This window comes from Atta colombica, unplaced genomic scaffold (assembly GCF_001594045.1).
Source record: "Atta colombica isolate Treedump-2 unplaced genomic scaffold, Acol1.0 scaffold135, whole genome shotgun sequence".
NCBI lineage: Eukaryota > Metazoa > Arthropoda > Insecta > Hymenoptera > Formicidae > Atta > Atta colombica.
Window position 1 is genome coordinate 1,820,309 of NW_017259223.1, and position 20,320 is coordinate 1,840,628.

The 20,320-nt window shown below is 34.9% G+C and overlaps 1 protein-coding gene across 3 annotated transcripts in view; it reads right to left on the reverse strand.

The window, feature by feature from the left end:
- Positions 1 to 9,685: 9,685 nt before the first annotated feature.
- Positions 9,686 to 20,320, reverse strand: part of LOC108684517 — a 181,087-nt gene continuing 170,452 nt past the window's right edge. Inside the window, exons 4-7 of one of the 3 annotated variants that reach the window (XM_018188870.1) lie at positions 13,239 to 13,523; positions 12,860 to 13,010; positions 12,488 to 12,701; positions 9,686 to 12,402 (exon numbers count right to left, since the gene is read on the reverse strand). In XM_018188870.1, the coding sequence (XP_018044359.1) occupies positions 10,093 to 12,402; positions 12,488 to 12,701; positions 12,860 to 13,010; positions 13,239 to 13,523 (2,960 nt within the window). In that variant the 3' untranslated portion in view covers positions 9,686 to 10,092. The remainder of the gene's footprint in view (positions 12,403 to 12,487; positions 12,702 to 12,859; positions 13,011 to 13,238; positions 13,524 to 20,320) is intronic. The other 2 variants (XM_018188871.1, XM_018188872.1) reach the window with 2 other exon arrangements.

Consider the following 20,320-nt stretch of genomic DNA (forward strand, 5'->3'; position numbering starts at 1 on the left):
AATTCGATTGCGTAATTGGTCAATTTTTTACGGCTTAGAGTTTAAAGGAATTTACACCTTAAAATTTCATTGTAGACGCCACTTAATATATCAATAAGTCGTAAGCCATAAGAAATCGATTAAACATGGTCGAATGTGAGAAGAACAACTTACAGCTTACCTATACAATAGGTATTACTCTCATTGCACAGACAGCCTATAAGAAAATAACCAATCATAGTCAATTATTGTTCTCATATTCGACTGTGATTGATTAATTTTTTTATATCTTATAACCTTAAATTTTACACTTTAAAACCTCATTGTAGACGTTGCTCAGTTACAATTTTTTATATTTTAGCAACATCAGAGAAAAGTTTTGTCGTCGATGCGAACAAAGTTAGCAAAGATGCGTTTAGATTTATGACATAATGTTATCTTCATCCATATCTATACCAGCACAACACCGCGAATGACGATACGCCACAGTTATACGCGTCTATCTTACTCTGGCCCGTTTCCACCAACGCAGATTTACTTTAATCTCGGTTCAATTTACTTTTTGTTTTTTCTAATTCTAAAGATTAGAAAAAGATTAGAAGAGTAAGTTGAACCGAGATTAAAGTTAATCTACATTGATGGAAATGGGCATCTGTCAAGTTACAACGCACGATGACGCGTTAAGCTGGTTCTGCATTAGTCGCATCACAGCATCGCAAGCGTTACAGTCCAAATCAAATATTACAGCGTCGAGCTAACTTGATTGAACCTCCACGCTTGCGAAGCGACTTATGTAGAACCAGCTTTACTTTACTCAAGCATCTTGATGTCACAAAAAGGGAAAGCACGCGCTGCGAAAAACGCAAATCATCACGGCAATCACTGTTTTTCTTTCTCTCAGCAGTGATTCTATTCCATTCTTACAATTAGTACTTTTTAAGTATTTTATGTACGTTAGGACTATAGCGCGGAAAAATACATAAGCATAATAAAATACATAATTTATATAGCTAGCATAAAACCGTCTGGATTAATAATACAAGCATGTTATGTAAATCAATATAGCAACTTTATGCTAGATATTTACTAGTCCAGATTTCATGCTTGCTGTGCTATGAATTTCATGCGCTACTAATAAAAACATCGAGCATAAGCGGAAGACACTGACGGGAATAATCCGCTATGCATCAGATTCATTCGACGGACGGATATCGTTTTATCGTGAATTCCGATCATACGAATAGAAAATAAAGATTACGTAAGTCGCATGACGTCATAACATGGAAGAATATTGCAGGAGGTTCATTTAGCCGACTCATTACTTGGCTCAGTGAGTGAGTCGTTATCTTTTCGAATTAAACTTGTACCATACGACGACGCGTTGCTCCGGTTTTAGTAGTCCGCTTAGAGAATAAACTCAACGATCGCCTTTAGCTTTCGATATTTGCATTTGAAACGCGGCTACTTGTTTTTGCACATACTCGCTTTCCTCTATGACTCGACTCCTCTACGACTTCGCTCGTTATTTTCGATTTCAACTCGCGCAATTGCTTTATTTTTCTTGAGCGATTAAACGCTCGACTGTTATACATCCGTCTATCCGCGTGCGCACAAAAAACTTGCATCGCGGTTAGAGCAAACGTAAAAACGCGCTCTCGCATAATTCCTCGTCGTTATGATCCTTTTTAACCGCGACAAAAAGTTTACGTCGTATAATTTGGGCTCGAGCAGCGCGAGCGCGGCGGATTAATAATCGCACAGCCCCGGCCGATCGCGCGTGTGCGTGTGGCAGAACGTTGGTTACATAAATAACTTTTCCACGCGACGTCATCCGCGATCGGCGACCACCCGCAAGCTCGCTCGCTTGGCCACCCGCACAAGCGGCCTCGATCCTTGATATTGACGAGAAGAAATTAAAACATTCTCGCTGTCGCCTTTACGTGACGATGATGATTTCAAGGGAAAGCCGCAGATGTTTTGGCGGATTCGCGAATGCTGGTCTACCTGCTATCCCGCAGTGATACATAGGAATGGTTTGGCATGCGATGATGCGCGACAATACTACAGCGGCCGCTTTGCCGCTCAGTTTGCCGATTGTCACTGGGATAGATGGAGAGGTAAACATGATTTTACTCCACCTGCATTGCTCGGATATGTGCGAAAATTGACACCCGAATGCCTAACCTACTACTCAGCGTTCGCGTAACATCTAAAGACTCTATATGTATAACAGAGTGTAGCCATCAGATAACAAACAAATATGAATCATTTTTGTCAACTTCATTAAGTTAGAATGAGTAAGATAGTATAAGTCGGAATAAGATAGCATATATAAAAACAGATTTTGTGTGTGTGTGTGTGTGTGTGTGTGTGTGTGTGTGTGTGTGTGTGTGTGTGTGTGTATGCGTGCGTGCGTGCGTGCGTGCCTTTCTTTTTCTGCACTTTGATCGTTGCAGCAAACGGGCAGTCGAAAGTTGGTACAAGTCGAGAAAGAGAGAGAGAGAGAGAGAGAGAGAGAGAGAGAGAGAGAGAGACGGCTCGTTTGCGCAACACTGAATCCATTCTAACAATAAATAGAATTATAAAGCTCGTAACTTGTTCTCGTAAGATTTGTAAGAACGTATCACTGGAGTTAATAATTATAGGGATATACGAATAACCGTAAAACGTATGGTTATTCGTAAATATCCACGTACGACTAGCAAGCATCTGTCTATAAAGGCACTACATAAGTATTCCAGTCACAAGTTCTTCCAAGTCTTACAAAAACAAATTATAATTGCCTTATATGATTCTGCTTAAAATAGATTCATCTTACGAAGGATATATCTATGTGAAGGTGTAATTTTTTATTCGCTTTTCACAATTGCTACGCACACGATTGCTACATATGATCCAAAGTTAATTGATGTTATTAAATAAGTTATTAATATAACACAAATTATATTATATTTTTGCATACATTAATCGTTCTTGCTTAACTAAAAATGATTGTGCAATCAAATTGATGTCGATATGTTAACGTCGAATGTTGATTGACATTTCTGTCATCTTTATGACCTCGTCATAATTATTTTTATAGCTATTAAGCATTGTGCGAATATATTTCTACAACATTTCTTATCGTTTTTCTAATTCTACATCGCATACATATTATCGTGGCCAAAATTGGAACATAATGTCTTAGGATAGGGAGGTATGATCAATTCTATATGTATAGCTTATATATTAATGTTTATATTGTAAACAAAGTATATACATATGAAAATTATTTGTAACATTCTATTTTTATTGAATAACACAACATTTTCATAGTTTATTTGTTATTATTTTACTTTATTTATTATTTTTATTGATATGAATTAAAATTAAAGAAATAATGACTAAAAATATAAATATATTTGTATAAGTATATAATATAAATTAACTTTAAATATTTAAGATGATTTATGCAAAGTTTCATTGCGATTCACCGATTAATTACAAAGATTTAAAATAAATAAATATTTTGTATATTTACAGGACAATTAATTTCTCCATCGCAATATAACTTTACATGAATCATCTTGAATAAAATATTTATATACCAAAAAAAATTGAGACTTTAGTCACTATTTTATTATTTCCATACGTTTCTATTAGAGCATACAGATTAAAAAAAGTAAACTTCTTCTTATTAAAATAATTTTTAATCTAAATGATAAATCGTTATTAAAAATTCTTTGTATAATTATTTTTAAAGTCCGATCTAGAATAATTTGTAATTTCTTCATTATTTTTTTCATTCTGAAATATATATCGAATCATATCTCCTTAACGATCATCATTAAGCGTTTCACGTAACGTTTACAACGTTCGCGTGCATCATTTCATCCATGTTTAATATTTGATGACAAGAAAGATGAAATGATGCTCACGAGCGTTACAATCGTCTTGACAATTTTTTTGGATATGTGTAAGTATATACAATAATATACATATTTATTGTACTTTCCGGTTTTGCATCGATTCAATGTAGAATTAATCAGAAGTCAGAAGATAATATAATAGAAATATAATAGAAATCTTATAAAAATATTGCTCAGTTAATATAAAAATAATTACAAAATATTGCTCAGTTAGTATAATTAGTATAAAAATAATTACAATGAAGTCGAAGATAGATAAAAATAATAATTAATATTTAATACAAATTGTTCATTGACGCATTTATCGATTCGACTAATTAATATATTGGGTTGTTCGGAAAGTTCGTGCCGATTTTGAAGGAGAATTGAAACGCAAAAGATTTAAATTTTAGTGTACATTTATTAAATTTAAATCTTTTGCGGCACGAACTTTCCGGACAACCCAATATTTTTGCTGGATGTTAAATATTAAGGAAGTTGTAAGGTAAATGCAATAAAGAATTTCTTAAGAATTACTTGAAAAAAATTACAGATTATTTTAAATTGCATTTAAAAGTAATGCAAAAAAATTAGAGACAGTTTACTATGGATCAAAAGTTATTTAATAAAAAATATTTTTTAAACTTATACTCTAATAGAAATATAGAAAATCTCAAAAAGAAATATAGAAAAATGTAATGTAAAATAATTAATAATAAAAATCTCAACTTTTTTATATATAAATATTTTATGAATCCAAGAATATTTATGTAACGTTACATTGAGATGCAGAAATTAGTTGCCCAGTAAATAAATAAAATATTTATTTGTTATAAATTAATTAATATAAATCTGAATTTTGCATAAATTATTTTTAATACTTAATAAGTACTTAAATGAAAAAAAATTTTTTAATTATTATTTTAGATTAAGTTAAAAAAAGAGAGATAGTACAAATATATACCCTTCTTTCTCGTAGGATTTTGACAAAAACGCCTCTTGACTCTTATTATAAATAACTTATAATGTGAATAAAAAAAAAATTAAATTTGCCAAATAATCTGTATTGTAATTGTTATTTAAAGTAATCTCATTTCAAGAAAAATTAAGACATTCCGATCTTAAAAATAATTTTTTTCAAAATTAAATCTTTTCTTTTAACTCTAGTTAATTCAATCTTAACTTAACTTTTATTAAATTAATTTTTATTCCTTCAACTTTTAACTTAATTTTATTAATATTTTATAAGCCACTTTAACTTAATTCACTTCAACTTAATTCACAGTTAAAGAAAAATATTAACTTACCTAATCCTGATTATTACTTTGACAACATATGTCAAGGTCAAGATTACCGGAGCTGCTTCCCCTGTTCTAAATATTTTCCAAACATTTTGTATCAGGTAACAATAAAACTGATAATTATGAAATGTTTTTTCTATTACACGAAAAGAATAAAGAAAGGCAATCAGATAAACAAGCTGTTTTCTTAAATTTTGAGCTGCCTTGATTTAATCCTGCATGGAATGGTATGCAGTGATATGCAGTGATGTGCAGAAAAATTTCTGATTGAAAATAAACGACTCAACAAAAAATTTTCATCATATCAATCAGAATTCTGGTTATCTCAAGATAGAATTAAAATTATAATAATAGATTCAACCAGAGAATTCCGATTTATCCATTTTCAACCAGATCATTCCAATTAATGCCAGACTTTTTTTCCATGTGTTAATGCACCTGTTCATAAAAACACTCTCGTCATTTAGCATTCTCTGTAACTCGATAACATTATTGAACTGAGAAGTAGATCCGCATTTCGTTACGCTCATAAAATCGAGCAAACTCCAACTTTTTTACAGATAATTTTTATTAATAATTATATAATTAAAATCGTACGGACTGTGAGAAGAAAAACCACCTTCGCGACGTATAAATTGTTTGTCCCGGAAAACTTTTTGTGATCCTTGGAAGCTTCAATATACCGAAAAGCAATCGATTATCGATTCCGTGATTCGCCAATGGAATCGCACAGGCTCGTGGATGATTACCTCGGTATATCCTGTAATGACACGACGAAAACAAAGAGATCGAGCATCTCGGGGCAGAGGAAAAAAAGAGGAGCGAGAAAAGGACGGAAACGACGGAACGGATGGTGAAAAAACGGAATAGGAATGATTTTGCGACGATAAAATGTCCGCGCAGTCCGCCATCACCGGACTGGTTAAACAGGTTATCGGTTTATGGCTGTCGTAAAGAGATTTTAAATTTCGCGGCACATGTGCATTCCGCGCCGCGGTGCTTCGCCTTTTTTTTCTTTCATTTTACCGAGTTCATAACGTCGCGCGCTGACGGCTGGACCAATAGGAAACGATCTCTCGATTACGATGAGCATACCCACGGAGCTACGTGTGTACTTTCTCATGAGTAAAACTCCATTCTCGGCATCTTAATTTCTTACCGATCTCATCCGCGATCTTTGTCCCCGTGATGAGACTTTGATATTCTATAATAAGAGAAAAACAGTGATCATACAGCAATTATAAAGACAACTATACAAGTTTTATACGTATAATTAAAGTAGTTTAGGTAATTAAATGAAGTACCTATATATTTATAACTATACTTAATAGTTCGTTCAACTACAAAACAATAAATACTTTAGTTCTATATATAAAACTTGTATAATTGTACGTTTATAATTGCAAATATGCCTTTTTTTTATAAATATATTTCGCCCATGCGAGTAATTAGCATTTATAATTCTAATAGTAATAAGCACATGCCAATATGAATATAATTAAAGTTGTTACATGATAAGAAATAGTATTAAGACAGAAAGATTATTTAAATTATTGCTGTATTTGTCAATATACAATACAATTAAATTTCTTTGTATTTTCTCAAAAATATACAAGGTGTAAGAAAAAAATTAATTATTGTTTTTCTCTAAAAAAAAAAAAGAAAAAGAAAAAGAAACAAATTTGAGAGAATTTCATGAACGATCAATCTCTCTCTTTAAAGGTATAAAACATAGACATATCGTAGGGGGAGGTAAATGTAGGGAAACTTTTTCGAAACAAAAATCTGCAAGTACGCCTTTCAGCAAAGACCTAAAGAGCAAAAATGCGTTCTTGCGATTGCAGAGATACGATAGCTCATTCTTATTTGGTGCGTGGCAATAAGAAAATCCGTTTATAGTAGATATTTTATTTCCAACTTAGGAACTGAAATGCCCATATATAATAAAAAATATTTGTATCGTAATAATTACTATTATTAAAGTGGGAAAACGAGGGTTATACTAAAATCGCTTTACTAAGTATACAAAATGAAGAGAAAACTCGCAAAAAACGAAAAACAATCATAGACTCTTCTTCTCGAAACATTCGAAGATTCTCCCGCGACTCACTCTCACTCATTCATCGGCACGTTTATTCCGTACACTCTCACGCGCGCTAAAAAAAGGACTCGAGATTTATAAAACAATCGCGGTAACAGAATATAAACGAAAAATCATATAAAATCTTCCACGTGGAATTCTTTGCACATTGTAATTATTCTCCTTAATCTTTTTTCTTTTCGATTCGCGTCTACCTTCTTAGTTTTTCGAACTGCAGTTAAGGGGCTCGTCAAAAGCATGTACAAATGACCGTCGCTATCGTTCGATTTCGTAGTCGCTATCTAATCAGTTTTTTTTTTATGGCACGTATTCTCATAAAAGCCTTTCCCTTTGCGGAGACTCGACGACGACATCCGCTTTGCCGTCCTCTTCGTCCATCTTGCAGCGTTCGCTTTCCTTGCCGCTGCAGCATTGTACGAACCCCGCGATATTACAGCGAATCGTAATCATAACGGAGATCCGTATACTCGACTACCTCCTTCTTTCCTCTCTTTATACATACGCTAGAACCCGTGGAGTTTTCCTTTAACTTTTTTGTTTCTGTATATATTTATCAGACTTGGACGTGAAGATCTATCTTAAGATTGTGTATGTAGTTCTTTCGGGCGATCGCGCCAAAGATCCACTGGTACCCAACAACGCCCGTTAAAATTTTTTCGAAAAAGACTTACAATAGAATTTCTTCGTCGCATAGCACCATGTCGAAAAGCGACGCGACGCGACGGCGTAGTCGCGACGCGCCCGGGTCGCCGGAAGTCAGCCGCGGTCTTACAAAAATAACAACAGTGGTAGCGTCTCATGTCCTGACCCTTCGCGCTGATCGATAATCAATATCGAATTCTATTTCTCGACTCGTTGAATACCACTGGAAGGCTATTGTTAATCAGCCGCGGTCTCGCAATCGGCGCCGCAACGCCTTTGTTATCACGAAAGAACCATCCGAAAAAACGTGAATAATTCATACTCTTGAAAGACATCAATATAGAAATCTGATTTTCTTTTTTTTCGCTAGAACGATCCGAAACGACGGATCTTTCTTCCTCTTGTACGTCTTAGGGTTACGAATGCTTTAACGTTATTCTCATATTTATTAGTATTCTTTTGATCAGAGTATCCTAAAACGAACAAATTCTATCAATATGCCTACATTTAACATGGATATACCGTCGGTAATTTTTTAAAATCTGTTTCCAAAGTATTGTGGTGGCCCGCGATGTTCGATCACGTTTAGTAGCGATCGCGTAACAAGTAATTAATTGATTGCACGCGGTTCCGGATGCTTTTTACAGAGATAAAACGAAAAGCTTACATCGCGCGCTCCCTCACGTTGACACGTTGGCGCGTTAGAAAACGAAAGATCGTCACAAATGTCTTCCGAGCGAAAAAAGAGACCATCGGAAATGTGAAGAAAAATATCGTTTTCTTTCCTCCGAAGGAAAAACAGCGATACGACAATCGTTGGCCACACGAGCAAGACAGCCTGTGTACACTTACTAAACTTAACTTTCTTACGTAATATGTTGAGAGATAATGTAAGATTTGTCTAGCTTAATGATTTACGTAGTTTATATACATTATATACATGTCGCTGCTATAATATTGCATACGTGCGCTTATATCGTTAGAGGTGACTATAGAGCAGTGTGTATGTGATTGTGTACGAGTGTTTCTTTTTTTATTATAATGAAAATTGTCTAGCTTATACACAGTACATTGGGTTTTCGCGAGCGTTACTACATAAGATTTACTCCGTTACACACAGTAAACAATACATTATACATTCCGGTGATCCGCCAGCTACACGTTCGCCATAATTCTTTTCTTTTTTCTTTTTTACGCATCGGGTTTATCACATGGTGCGTTCAAAATAAATCAAAATGTACACTTGCAAAACGAAAACCGAAAATAAAGACTCGAAGACGAATTTGAAATTAATACGGTAATGATACGTTTTTGAAAATATATATCTAAATACGTGAAGAAAAGAAAAAAGTAATTGCTCTCAACGAGACATCAGGAAACTCTAGCATAGCACAGGTAATGCAAGTTTCCAAATCAGAATATTTCGTCTTATAACATTAATTGAAAATCAAAAACGCGCGTAAACAATTTATATAAAATAAACATATAAAAATAACGATTTTCTGTGGATTCCATCGACTGTCTCTCTCCTTGAATAGCAATACAGTTTGTGTCATATTTTTATCACAGCATCTTTTTCTTAATATCGATAATCCTCTAGAGTCTCGTGCAAGTACGAATCAAGAATCTAATTTCGGAAAAAGGGTTTGTAATATACTCGCACATATTGGATATAACGTTATAGTACGTTATTATTTAAAAATTATTTTAAAAATATTAATTATATATTAAAGCTTATTAATTATATCAAATCGAGCGACACAATGTTATGCGCGCATAACAAGGCCCACATATTATTGCATTTCACCAAATGTGTAATTGAAATATTTGTAACTGTAATGATATGAAATATATCATAATTTGAATACATATTTTCGTTTTCATTATAACATCTAAACTTAGTGTGACCGATACTTCATTTTACCTTTGCGCGAGACCTTGCGGAATTATCTTTGTTCTATCATGAATAAACACTGTGAATAATTTCGTCTTGTTGCTTTAATCGAATAAAAACAACATAACTGAACATATAATTTGAACAAATCGCATCACTCTCATCATTATATCGCGTCATTTGCTGATATACATTTCGACAGCAAAGAAGTCCGACGGATCCTTGTCTCTCTAGTAATCAAAGCGTCTTTCGCTATGCCGGAAACCCTAAATGTTGAGATCCCATTGTCTATTTAGACGTTGGAGCGGCCGGCTGTTGATGCGGCGACTGCCCCGTCATCCCCGTCAGTCTTGGTTGCGAGGAAGCAAGTAATTCCTTGTAATATGCGTTAAATTCCGGCGGTAAAAACGACGACGCGGTGGCAGCAGTTGCGGTGGCCGTGGGCGGAATCGGCGGTGGGAACAAACCGTTATAGAACGTGGAGTAGTACATGGGGTCCAGAATTGGTAGGAACTTGCCGGACGCGTTTGGCAATTGTGGCAGAGGAAAGGGAGCAGAATTATTTTGCGGTACCGTCGGTACGAATCCCGATGGTATGCTGGATAGACTGTGTCGCCGCACAGCCTCGTTTTGCCTGGATTCCTGATGATGATGATGATGATGTTGCTGCTGCTGCTGCTGCTGTTGCGCTGCCAAAGATGATGATTTCTCGCCTTCACTAATCCTACGATGTTGATGATCCCTACCGGCCTCCGCAGCCGCTTTCCTTCTATCAATGCTCATTTGTTGTTGTGGTTGCAATGTCGTTGCCTGAATTCTAGGAAATGAACTTCCACTATGATTCAAATGATTCAGATTGGGTACGTTTGGTATGATGGGATGACTTGGCTTCCTTGGTGTGTACGGCGAAATAGGCTCATTTCTCACCGTATACTTTCCGTTCACTTGTTGCTGCGATTGTTGCTGTCTCATTTGCACGCTACTTATCGTTCCTATCGCATTTTTATTAGGTGGACTCGGTATTTGAACATGAGACGGTATGACGTGATGATTGTTTTTGTGCTTGGGATTCACTAGCGTAATCTCGAGGTTATTCGACGCGATAGTTCGACTGTCAATTACATTTTGGTAGGCAGGGAAAGGTATTCGCTTTGGACAGTCGACGACAGATCTCTCCGACAATTTGTCCTTAGCTACGGGTGAATTCCGCACGTCCAGATTTAATGGATTAGGCCTCTGCACTACAGGTACTCTGACTATTTCTAGACTGGGCCTAGGGAACGTCGGTTTCTCGTTCTTTTGCGTCAGATCGAGAACACCTCCTTGTCCGATGTCGTTGCTGGAGCTCATTTGTGAATGTTGCTGCGAGCGTTGTTGCTGCTGTTGTTGATGCGGATGCGGCGAGTGATATTTTGGAGGAGAGTTCAAAATATCTTTGGGATTTCCATAAACTGTCCTTTCATTGTGCATAAATATTGACCTTGATTGTGTCACCTTTGGTAGTAATAACCTGCCATTTGGAATATTTGGTGGAACGAAACGATGGCTTGATTGTTGCACAGACGAAATGGTTGATGGTACGACGTTCGCATTCGCATACAGTTGCAATAGCGCGGTATTGTTCGAGCTACCGAGATTTATTATTCGACTGTTTATCATATTATTGTTATTCATCATGCTAATATTATTATTGTTGTGATGAACTGGTAATTGTTTAATCGTTGGTATTCGCGGCGGATGATTTTGATGCTCATGCGGCGACGGTAACATATGTCCTATGTCGGGTGTCACAGTGACGGATATCAATTTAGGAATGGAGTTGGGCGTAACTGGAAGTGGATACGGCGAGATCGATGGTTGCTTCTCTTCAGTAGACTTCATTGTAGCAGGCAAGGATGATGGCGATTGCTGCTGTTGATGTTGTTGCGGCGACATACCAACACAGCTTTGAATTACGCTCGGTCGCACGTCCAGATCGACGGCGGTAACTTCGAGACCGCCTTCACGCAAAATCTCGAGTTTACGTTTCTTAAAGCTGGGAATGATTATTTTGTCTCGACTCGTGTCATTCTCATTTTCAAGGTCAATCACTTCAGGTGATCTGGAGACTGGTGGCATTATCGTCTTTTCCGCGAATTTCTCGCCGCCGAATAGTGGTATATTTTCCTTGCCTTGTGCCAGCAAAGTTGTTTGCTTGGGATCCAACTTGATCTCCTTCATATCCTTCTCAGGTGGAGGCGTTAGAGTGACAACCGTCGACACGTTTGCCGCTACACTAGTCACAGGCAAGCCTGGTGGCGAACACGATGGTGGAACTTGTTGGGATATCAAAGGACTGTTGAGCTGCCTCTCCAAGACACTCTGATTGTTACTGGTACCATTCGTCGGTGTTGTGGAGGGTGTGCTATTGGGCGTCGAGATAGATGTATTGGAGGATGGCGGTGGACTTGGCAGTTGGCTAGCTTGCTGGCTGGAAGGTGTCGCATTATTGGCGATTATTGTATTCAAAGATTTCAGGCGTTCCGGCTTCACTCGCACGCTACGTAACGAGGATGTCTTGCCAGTTTCGGCTTTGGGTTTCTCACTCAAGAGTAAAGTCTGCAAGCGGGAAAAGATATGGTATGAAAAAATTAAGTTGCATTAAATATAGTTTCACGTTAATTAAATTAGTGTTGCCAATTACCGTTGTTGTTGCTGACATTATTGGTTGTAAGGGTGATGTTGTGGTCGCAGGAATTACATCTATTGGTGGAGGTGTCTCCGACATATAGAGCTCGCTCGATTCCTCCTTGATGTCTAAATCTTCGGATGCACTCATACTCTTGGTACGTCGTCCGAGGTTCAGTCTCACTTTTGTTTCTTCGCCTCGCTGATACCTTTCGTAAGGTAATAATAATCTGCAGATACAACAAAATCTTTTTATAATTTAAACCCATTTATAGGGGATAATCTATATTTAAAAAAATATTTAAAAATTTTTTAAATATTTGTATACAGGGATATTAATGCTCAAATAAAAACAATTGCGTGATAAGAATCCGCTAAAATACTTTACCTTTCGTAGTGTCTACGTGTAATAGTCGCTGCGCTAGTAGAACCCGTGTTACCACCGATGTCATCGTATATGGTCTTCCAAAGACGCCCAGCACTGACGGAGTCATAACCACCAAGCATTTGCACTTTTGTATAGAACAGGAACAGATCGACTATGGAGAAAAAAAAAAAAGATTATTAGAGCCGTAAGCACGAAATAATTGTGATATATAATTTGCGAGAAGGAAACCCTGCTGTCTTAGCTCTTTGCAGTCTGGCAGCCAAATTGCTACCGGAATTGCGCGAATAGAAATTTGAAAAATCAGAGAAACGGTCTGCCCTTCCGGTGGCAAGACCGGTCATCGGATAGAAAATCCGAGGAAAAATAACAAGATACTGACTCTGCCTGTAGCCCAGCAGTGGCATCTTTCCGACCGGCGTACCCCGAGAGTTCATAAAACTCTGCACGTCGGTGATGAATTTCTTTTCTTCCGCGCTGGTCTTCCTTTCGCTCCGCCGTATCCCGGACAAGGGCGGTCTTCCGACCGTGGGTATCACCAGACTGGTGATCGCCGACGTACTCTTCGACGTCGACGCCACTGAAGCTTCGCTCTCGTTCGAGGATTCGCCCGGCGAAGCGCTGCGCTTTTTACGTTTTCTTCGTGGTCTACCTTTTAATTTCGGCGCTGAAAATCACAAATATCGTCACATTAGATTTAAATTGCATATAATTTTAATATGCTTTAATTGAGAAAAAAGTCAGCCTTAACTATACAAATATGTGTCGTAATATAACGATCGTAAGATATATACTCATTACTAATGACGATAAGAATAACAATCGCAAAATATTTGATTTCTTCTTCACGACAAACAACTTGACGGTTATTCAAAGAGATTTGTAAAATTTATTATATTGAACAATCAAAAAGCTTTCATATTGTATATTTGTATATTGTATATCACCATTAGAGGTGATAAACTACATCGTAGTTTATGGTTACCTAAAGCTTCAAGGTTACCAACAAATCATCAATGAAATTCACTCATAAATTTGATTTCTTGGTTACCTTTAATATTTAGGTAATCATATTGAAAACGGGCCTAACAATCATTTGCGATATACAAAATAAAGTTCGTAGATAATAGATTAAGAATCAATAAATAAATTAGTTTCTTGTCAAAATATTGAATAGTAAACACGAACCAAATATTGTATAAAAATTTTTGCTGTATACTATCATGTTTTTCTCATGCAATTAAAAATTAATATACAATTTAATAGCATTTGTATTATCTCTAAAGTTTCTGTTTTTCCAAGTGTATTTCACACTTTAATTTTAATTAAAAAAGATTTTATTATAAGGTTTTATTGTTGCCATTAGTTTATTATTGTTAGTTCGTTTGGTTTTTATTTGAACTTCCGTAATTAATATCTTCTTGCATAAAAAAGTATAAAAATACATTTTTTAGTACTACGTATTAATCGTTTTCATAGTTCCTGCCAGTTTATTTGACTGGAATGGTAAAATTCAGAATTTTCCACCGTTTTTTCCATCCGACTTTCCACTCGACTTTTCTAGTTAACTCTGCATGCTGGTCTGTTCAAATTTACTATACAATCATATTGTTTGGATCAATAATTAAAAAGCTGTAAAAAATAAAAAAAATTTCACAGAAAAAAACTTTTATATTAACCTTTAGTACAAACGATGGATCGTTTGTGTCCTGGATTAATTTTCACTTTCACAAATATACAAAAATTATTAAGTGATTCTTATATACTTCAATATTTTTTAGAAAGTATTTTTAGTAAGTATTTTTAGAAAGTACTTGCAAAATTGTGTGTGTGTTTTTAAGAAAAAAGAAGGAATCATTATTTTGCCAAGTGCTTCTAGTATTTCCAAGGAAAGAAATGCACAAAACACGAATGAGTGCGAATGAATTCAATCTTGTGTATCATACTAAAGATTACATAAATTAAGATTTAAGCGAAGAAAGATTAACAGCGAAGGCATCAAATATCAGAAAAAAAATAATCAAAATGACAAAATAAAGGACTACGAGCTAAATCTAAATGTTTAATGTTAATTATAATTAGCATTAATATCTAGCTAGCCTTTTATTTTAATTATTAACCTAATTGAGCTTTGATTTATACTCGTATTCATAGTCAGGCCTTATATTTAAGGCTTCCTTAAATTTATCTTTATAATACTCTAAATACTCTACGAATTATTTCATTGGCTGCTGAGCATCTAAAGATAAATTTAAGGAAGCCTTAAGTACAAGGCTTAAGTAATGTTTCATCAAGATCAAGAAATTCAAGAAATCTTATTTTGGTTTTGTCTTGAATCAAAACAAATCCAAAACAAGAAATTGAAAATTGATTTCAAGACAAGAAATTGATTTCAAGACAAGACAAGAAATTGATTTCAAGACAAGACAAGAAATTATTATCAAGACCAAGATTTCTTGATAATAAGTCTTGATAATAAAGAAATTTCTTGAAATTTCTTGAAATTTCTTGAAATTTCTTTAATTTCCGTTTCTATTTTTAATACTTTATTATTTTAATATTTTATTATTTTATTTCTGATTTGAAAAGTTTTGAATAAGTTAGGTTTAACTTTTAGGTTTAGCTTTAACATTTTCAATTGCATTTATTGATATTTATAACAGGTTATAACAGATAATAGAAGTGTATATTCGTACATTTTCACTAAATAGTAAAATAGCATTATTGAATCGATTATTGAAAAAATGAAATCCCTGTCTATGATCTAATCAAATTAAATTATATTCACCGATACATTCTTGTTGTATCAGATATTAACCTTTACATTATTGTAAAGGAATATATATAAAATTAATATTGCGAGATTACTTGCAAAAATATATTATGTATAAACATCTGCGTACTTCTACTATAATAGTATCAATTAAATCAGGAATGATTAAATTGATAAAATATATAGTAATAATAATAATTATTATTATATCTAATAATCTTAGGAATCTAATAATTTGAAATAGTTACATTTGGCAGCAGCCTCATGATATTAAAAATGATAATTTAAGAAATATTTTTAATCTTTATTAATAGATTTGACATAATAAACATTATAGGAACACTTTTAAACGATGAATTTAAACATAGTAAACTACGAGACGACTTGACATTCAATTTGTACCTGTTTTTTTATTATCTCTTACAAGATGACGTAGTTAAAGAGTCACAAGGGTCCTGCTTAAAAAAAAATCAAGAAATTTCAAGAAATTCAAGAATTTCTTGAATTTAAGACAAAAAATACAATGTCAAGACAAGAAAAACGAATTTCTTATCTTGAAAATCAAGAAAAGACAAAAGAAATGCTTTTTAAGACAAGAAATCTTGTCTTGATGAAACACTAGTACAAAGTCTGACTATGAATACGGGCATTAGTTCCTTATTAATTTCAATTAATCAGAGAAAATATGTTTAAATAAAATATTAGTAAAGAAATAAATTATATTTAGAATCAAACACTCAAATCCGAATGGACCAGCGCAGTGAGATTAAGATTACGATGTGTATTTAAGTACGTAACATTATTGTAGGTAGACACACGCGACGAATTAAACAAACTTAAACAAACTCCATGTAAAATAATTTGGGTTTCAAGCATTATAATAATGTTTCAAGCATTAAAGTCGTAAATACGATAGTAAGACACGTAAACACGATAAGCACACGTGACCTGTTGAATACTTTGTAGTGACTACAAGGTCGAGAAGGTATTTATTTATTTGAATGCGGAACAACACACACAAAATATTATCGACAGATCGGGACGTTTGTCGAAATAACTCGAAAGTTCATAGTAACGCTATTTGTAACACGATCGATTCTCAACTTTAATTTATCAACTTTATTAATTAACTTAACTATTTAGCCAATGTTCTTTATAACAAAATCTGCACGTTATAAAATCCAATCAAAGCACGTTTCGTTCATTTAATTAAGATGTACTTTAATGATAATTATCTTGTAAGCAATATATTCTTGAAATTGCAATTGCACAATTTGTATAGACATCCGATATATATTTATATATTTCATCATCAAATTACATAATATAACGCACATCGGTAATTTTCAACTGGGTCAACAATCGTAAGTGAAATATTAGACTAGTTATTGACATTCAATTATTGATTATCAATAACAAGTTTATGGCCGATATTCACGGTTCGTTCCATCTTAAGTTATTGTCTTATGCTAATACGGCTTTATGACTGATTAATAACATCTTATGTTTAATTGAGACAGTCTTAATAATCGACTATGAATACCGGCCTATGTTTTTCGGAAAGATCGGAAGAAAGGAAGATGCAATATCTTAAAAATCGATACTTGAAAAAAAAACTCGACGACGTGTTCCTAACTATTTTGACGTGTTAAAAGATTACATGTACATACATCGGCACACGTGCAAACGCGCGACACGATGTGCGCATTCAACAGAATCGTATTCGCGCGAATACGAGTTTATAATAATTTCCTTAGAAAAATTAACAAATATGTATATTCCACTATCTTACCAGGTATATTCAGATAAACCACTTTATTATTCCGAATTCTCATCACAATGGCCATTGTTTCCGTAGTGAGGTTTCGAACGACACTCACGATTATAAGTTTATTGCCAGACAGGCGATAATCGCGAGTACAACCTTCCAGCGTTTTTTTTTTTTTTTTTTTTTTTACCGTGGACAATGTAACTTGGCAAGGCGAATATACGACGAGCACGGATGGACAAAAAACAAACGAATCACAGAGTTCGTTGTCGAGTCGCAAGTTGTATCGCCAGGAACTCGATGAATTCGCGTAAGTGTGAATAAGCGAATATTTAAGTCCTCCATTGACTACTAATCAATCTAATTCTAAAGATGATATTTTTCACGAGGCACGTAATTGACAACGAGGATTCGAATCGTGTATAAGTTCGTCGAACTGTACTATTTGCACCACTGCCCACCCGTTGTCGTCACACATCACACATACGCACATACGCACAATAATACGTTGTGCTCGAGATGGACGATATCATACATATCGTGATAAAAGCGTCACGCTGGCGATGAACCATCGCGCCGACAAAAAAACTACACTTTGATCACGAAGAAAACGCCGCAATTTGATGACGATCGATCGAAGCCGGATGATGAAGAGAGGTACACTAATCGGTCAGCAGCTAGCGAGATCGGATTTTCGACACGAACGGACTTTCAATACGTTACGACGATACGTTACGTGGTGAGGAGGGGGACGCCGATTTTTCGATCGGATGCACGTCTCGCGGTCTCGCGGTCTCGCGAACGTCGCTGAACGTCGCTGAACGTCGCTGAACGTCGCGTCGGACGAATGCACGAATGCACGAACGCACGCACGCGGAGGCGACCAGGCGAGTCGTCGTCGAGTCCACGTTGTCAGTGTGGTAACGAGCGCAGGATCATGCGTGCACGCGCCACACGCCACGCGCGCTCGCCAGTTGCCCCCGCTCGAATGTCGAATTACGCACGCGGCACGAGCGATGCTGGATCACAGCCGGATGCGTCGGAAAAACGATGAATTCGACCCCCTGACAACGAGATTTAGAGCCCAACTATTCGGTTTTCCGTTAGCTCGGTTGCGTCGCGGCCGCTGGGCCTTATCTCGTCTATTACATCCTCTCGGGATCGTTTTCGGTTTTCCGTATTATCGTGCGAGGCGCGAGCGATCCAATGAAACAGCGTTGTCACAAACCGTTTTTTTTTTTTTTTTTTTCCCCAGCGCCGGCGCAAGCTACAGTCGGCACTCTCATATGTATTGTATCGCGTTAAGCGAGTGAGCTGTTATGTTCTGTCGATCGGTATCTTTGCGTTATCTCCGTGTTTTATCCGGCAAATACAAAGAGGAACGCGCGAGAATCGAAAATCGAATATAATATCGCTCATCTCTTATTTTATATATTCGGATTCTTCTCGACGAGCGTATGCTATGTATATAAATGCGCAAATTGAATTTGTTATTATCGTGTGAGATTCAAGCGAAGCCTTAAAAAATATAAACATTATTGCAAAAAAAAACCTCTCTATGAACGACGTTGCATCGCAAAGATATCGATCACAGTTGATTTATTCATTATTAAACAGGAGAATATTAATTGTATCGTATTCATTTGCGAATGATTGAGAGAGAAGCTTTTAAAATATTTAATTGAAACATTTCTAAAATTACCTTCACAAATCCGCTCTCTTCTCTATAGTTAACACAATTAAAGAATGGCGCTTCATATTTTTCATCTATCTCTTTTTTTACATTAAAGTATAGTCAATATTTATAATAAAATAATACTTATTTGAAAAAAATCTCAAGTCAAAATTGTGTAAGATATTTAATAAATTATAATTTGTAAAGTATAAGACTGAGAGATGAAGCAATTCACAATGAAAAATAAATAAAAAGAGAATACATAGAAGCTTTTTATTGATTGTACGTTTTTCGAGAATTATTTTCAATGTGAAGATATTATGCTGTTCTTTAATTACGTATTGCTTAGAATATAGTAAATAGTTATTTTTAATAAATAAGTGCAATTGGAACATTATCGCCACAAGTTTTCAGTATTAAGAAAAGGTATTCATATCAGGTCTTCGTAATTGTATAATCATTTTTTTCGGAAGATAAGTTAATAATAATGATGTCAGCACTTAGTATTAATAGACAGCGTATTCTCTGTGTGTGTATAGTGACATATTATATATAATATAATACCTTCGTAGTATCGAGCAAATAAACTCCAAGGTTACAAGCGTCTTTATAAGTCAAACGCACACACAAATGCCAACAGTTAAATGTGTGTGAATACGAGCACGTTCGTCAGCAATCAAAATAATTTTTCTCAAAAAATATATACATGATTAATAAAAAAGTTTCTTCTACATTTTTCACTTGTCTTTCTCTCACTAAAAGAGAAATCATTTTTCGGTGTTCATTTGTACGATGATTTCCCGAATATTCCATTATTCCATTATTCGTTATCGTGTAAATATACAACAAATTGAAAGAAATCGTTTTTGCAAGATCTTTTTTACGAACCGAATGGTTAATTTTAACTCTTAATGCACGATGATTTTCGGTCCTTTATTACACATGATAAGTCATTCGTGTCCCAATTTAATTTTCATCTTTCACTTTACAAATATTATACAAACATTACATTAACCCGATATAGGCGTGTGAATTGATTAACTTTAGTATAATAGGTGCGTCGCTATTTTGAAATATATTTGCTACACTAAGTTATTTATATATATGTATATATGTATATATGTATTGTAATGACACTAATTACTATAATAATAAATAACAATTAATAAAAAAATGTTTTAATAATGTTTCATTATTAATTAATTACAAAGGAATATAATTACTGGAAATAATTTTATTTTTATAGTA